This window comes from Pyrus communis, chromosome 8, assembly GCF_963583255.1.
Source record: "Pyrus communis chromosome 8, drPyrComm1.1, whole genome shotgun sequence".
NCBI lineage: Eukaryota > Viridiplantae > Streptophyta > Magnoliopsida > Rosales > Rosaceae > Pyrus > Pyrus communis.
The window spans coordinates 7,805,059-7,807,748 of NC_084810.1; the positions used below are offsets into that span (position 1 = coordinate 7,805,059).

Below are 2,690 nucleotides of genomic sequence, written 5' to 3' on the forward strand. Positions count from 1 at the left end.
TGGTTGACGGGTCGTTAAGCCAGAGCGAAGGGTCGTTCTCTCCCTGATCGGCGGCGGCGGCCATGGACACCAGGAAGAACCACTCAGTATCGGTCACTTCCTGATCAACGACGGCGTTGTCTGCTGACGTGTCGGCGCCAGAAATCAACGAATTCAGGTCTCGGAGGACTTTCTTGCGGTACTCTTGTTCGGCGGCGGACGTCGTCGTTTTCGCCCTGGCCTTAACCTTGTCCTGCTTGTCTTTATAAAATCCTTCGCCCCATCCAAGAACGGCGCCGGCGCTGGCGCCGGAGTAGTCGTAGGAAGACTGCCAGAAGATGGCGTAGGTCCAGCTCTCGCGCGCGTCTTCGATCAGGGCCTGGAGGCGCTGCATGAGGGTCTCCTGGTTGAAGGTGGTGGAGGCTACCTTGCTCCGGGTGTGCGCACCATGTGCAGCAGGTGGGGTTTGGCGGAGGAAAGCGAGTCAGGCTCGATGGGAGTGGTGTGGTTGAGTTAGACGCCGATTTCTTGTGAGTCGACCAGAACCAGAGGCCGAGTCGGATCGGATACAGTGCCGGAGACTGCAATCCCGCCAGAATCATACCCAATTGAGGTCTTTAATCACTTTCTCGTACTCTCGGTCTCTGACAACGAATGTGCTGACAGGGACGCCGCCTTGCCAGGGATAGCCCTGAGATCGTATTCAGAATCATCGCTGAAAACTCGACTCCGCTGGGAATTGGAGAAGCTCATCGAGGTTATCGACGAGGACTGAGCCGGAACGAGAAGAGGGTCATCGATTGAGGGCATATCGTCGCCTGTGTTGAGCTCAGAGAGCATGCTCTGGACCCACCCGGAGAGATCCGACGGATTGTAGTGGAAAATTGGGCCTGCAGCGGATCCCATTATCTGCTTCCATGATCATATGGAGGGGACGATCGATCACTCACTATTTTTTTTTATTATTATTTTTTGTTTTTTATTTTTTTATTTTTTTATTTATCTATTTTTTTATTTATCTATTTTTTTATTTATTTTTTTGTTGAGAGAGAGAGAGAGAGAGCTGGGCTTGGATTTGGGCTAGTGGAATCCGGCTGCTCGAGCGAGCTGGGGATGATGATGGCACTGGGCAGAGAATATATATATTTTTTCTAATACATAGTAACATATGTATTTTTTTTTTTTTTTTTTTTTTTTTTTTTTTTTGAGTAGAGAATATATATATATTTTTCTAATACATAGTAACATATGTATTTTTTTTTTTTTTTTTTTTGAGTAGAGAATATATATATTTTTTTCTAATACATAGTAACATATGTATTTTTTTTTTCTTTTCTTTTGTAATAAAATTGACTTTCTTTAATGAAACATTTATTTATTTATTTTGATGTGACTGTACTTGAAGTTTTGAAGTTTCAAGTTGCCTACGTACTCTTCCAAAGAAGAGATCAAGTCATAACGTAGTTCAAATGAGTGATGGTTTTTTTATGATGATTTTGCCGTACACAGTTTATGCTCTTGCGGGCCAGGAGCGTTTGGTGCCGTTTGCAGTTTCAGCTCATGCAGGCAAGGAGCTTCTTGGTGCCGTTTGCATTTTCAGCTCATGCAGGCAAGGAGCGTTTGTTGTCGCCTTTTAGGCTCGTGCGAACGAGGAGCTTTTTTTTTTTTTTGAATTTGTCAAACGATCTTAGAGAGGCATTCCTTGCGATCTTCATAGCAAGGAGTCTTGACTGAGTGATTGAAGAAGTCTTTTGGGAAGAAATCGCGCATCGTAATGGCAACAGACGATCTTTGTGTCATAATTTCGTCATCCTCAACATTTTCATGTAGCTTTGAAGGTTGACGGTAGCTGCTTTGCCCCCTTTCCGTTTGGTGAACTTGTGGAGGAAACCTATGTTTCTTGTGCATTTTCTTTGGAGTGACATAAGTCCATCCTTCAACTTCACTTGACTTGACTGACATGGTTTTGGAGCATGCCCCCAGCGGTTGAGGTGAAGATTTTGAGTTCAAAGAGCCAGAAGTGACGGAGGTGTAGTTTGATTTCACCACATCATTAAGATCTAGCTCGATGATCCCTTTCTGAGCCAACTTCATGATGAGATCTTTTAGCACAAAGCACTTTTCCGTCGGATGACCAATGAAGCGGTGGAATTTACAATACCTTGGACTGTCAGTACGGTTCATCTCTTCCGGCCGTTTGCACTCAGGTAGGTCGATCACCTTTTTGTCAAGCAAGTCATCTAACATGGCAACCACGTCAGAGTCGGGGAATGGATAAGTCTTCTCCTCAAGCTCCTTCAAAGTGCGTCTACGTATCTCTTGATCACGAAAAGCTTCGGTTTGAATCGCCTTGCCTCGTGTATGGGTTTTGACTGGAGTTGTGTTGACCGTCATTGCTTCCTTGGTGGGTTTCCACGCAGCCTTATCCACCTTGGGCCCCAAAACTTTGTCATTTTTGTAGTCGGTGATCTGTTCTTTCTTCCCATGACGGGTGATGCTTAACTCCATATCATGGGCGCGGGTGGCTAACTCCTCAAATGTTCGTGGTTTGATGCCTTGAAGGATGTAGTGTAGTCCCCACTGCATGCCTTGAACGCACATCTCGATGGCGGAGGTTTCAGAAAGCCGATCTTTGCAATCCAGGCTTAATGAACGCCATCTATTTATGTAGTCGATGACAGGTTCATCTCTCCACTGTTTCGTACTGGTCA

At 45.4% G+C, this 2,690-nt stretch overlaps 1 protein-coding gene across 1 annotated transcript; it reads right to left on the reverse strand.

The window, feature by feature from the left end:
• Positions 1-492: 492 nt before the first annotated feature.
• Positions 493-885, reverse strand: LOC137742881 (DELLA protein GAI-like). Its single transcript, XM_068482824.1, has 2 exons — positions 615-885; positions 493-560 (listed from the first exon to the last, which is right to left on the reverse strand). The coding sequence occupies exons 1-2, from the start codon at positions 883-885 to the stop codon at positions 493-495; spliced, it is 339 nt and encodes a 112-aa protein (XP_068338925.1).
• Between the last annotated feature and the right edge of the window lie 1,805 nt (positions 886-2,690).

Bases quoted from the DNA above. Each gene is read 5' to 3' on its own strand.
- LOC137742881 (XM_068482824.1), bottom strand. From the start codon at position 885: ATGGGATCCGCTGCAGGCCCAATTTTCCACTACAATCCGTCGGATCTC. The intron at 561-614 runs GTACGAGAAAGT...GCGGGATTGCAG, and splicing joins TTCGTTGTCAGAGACCGAGA to TCTCCGGCACTGTATCCGAT.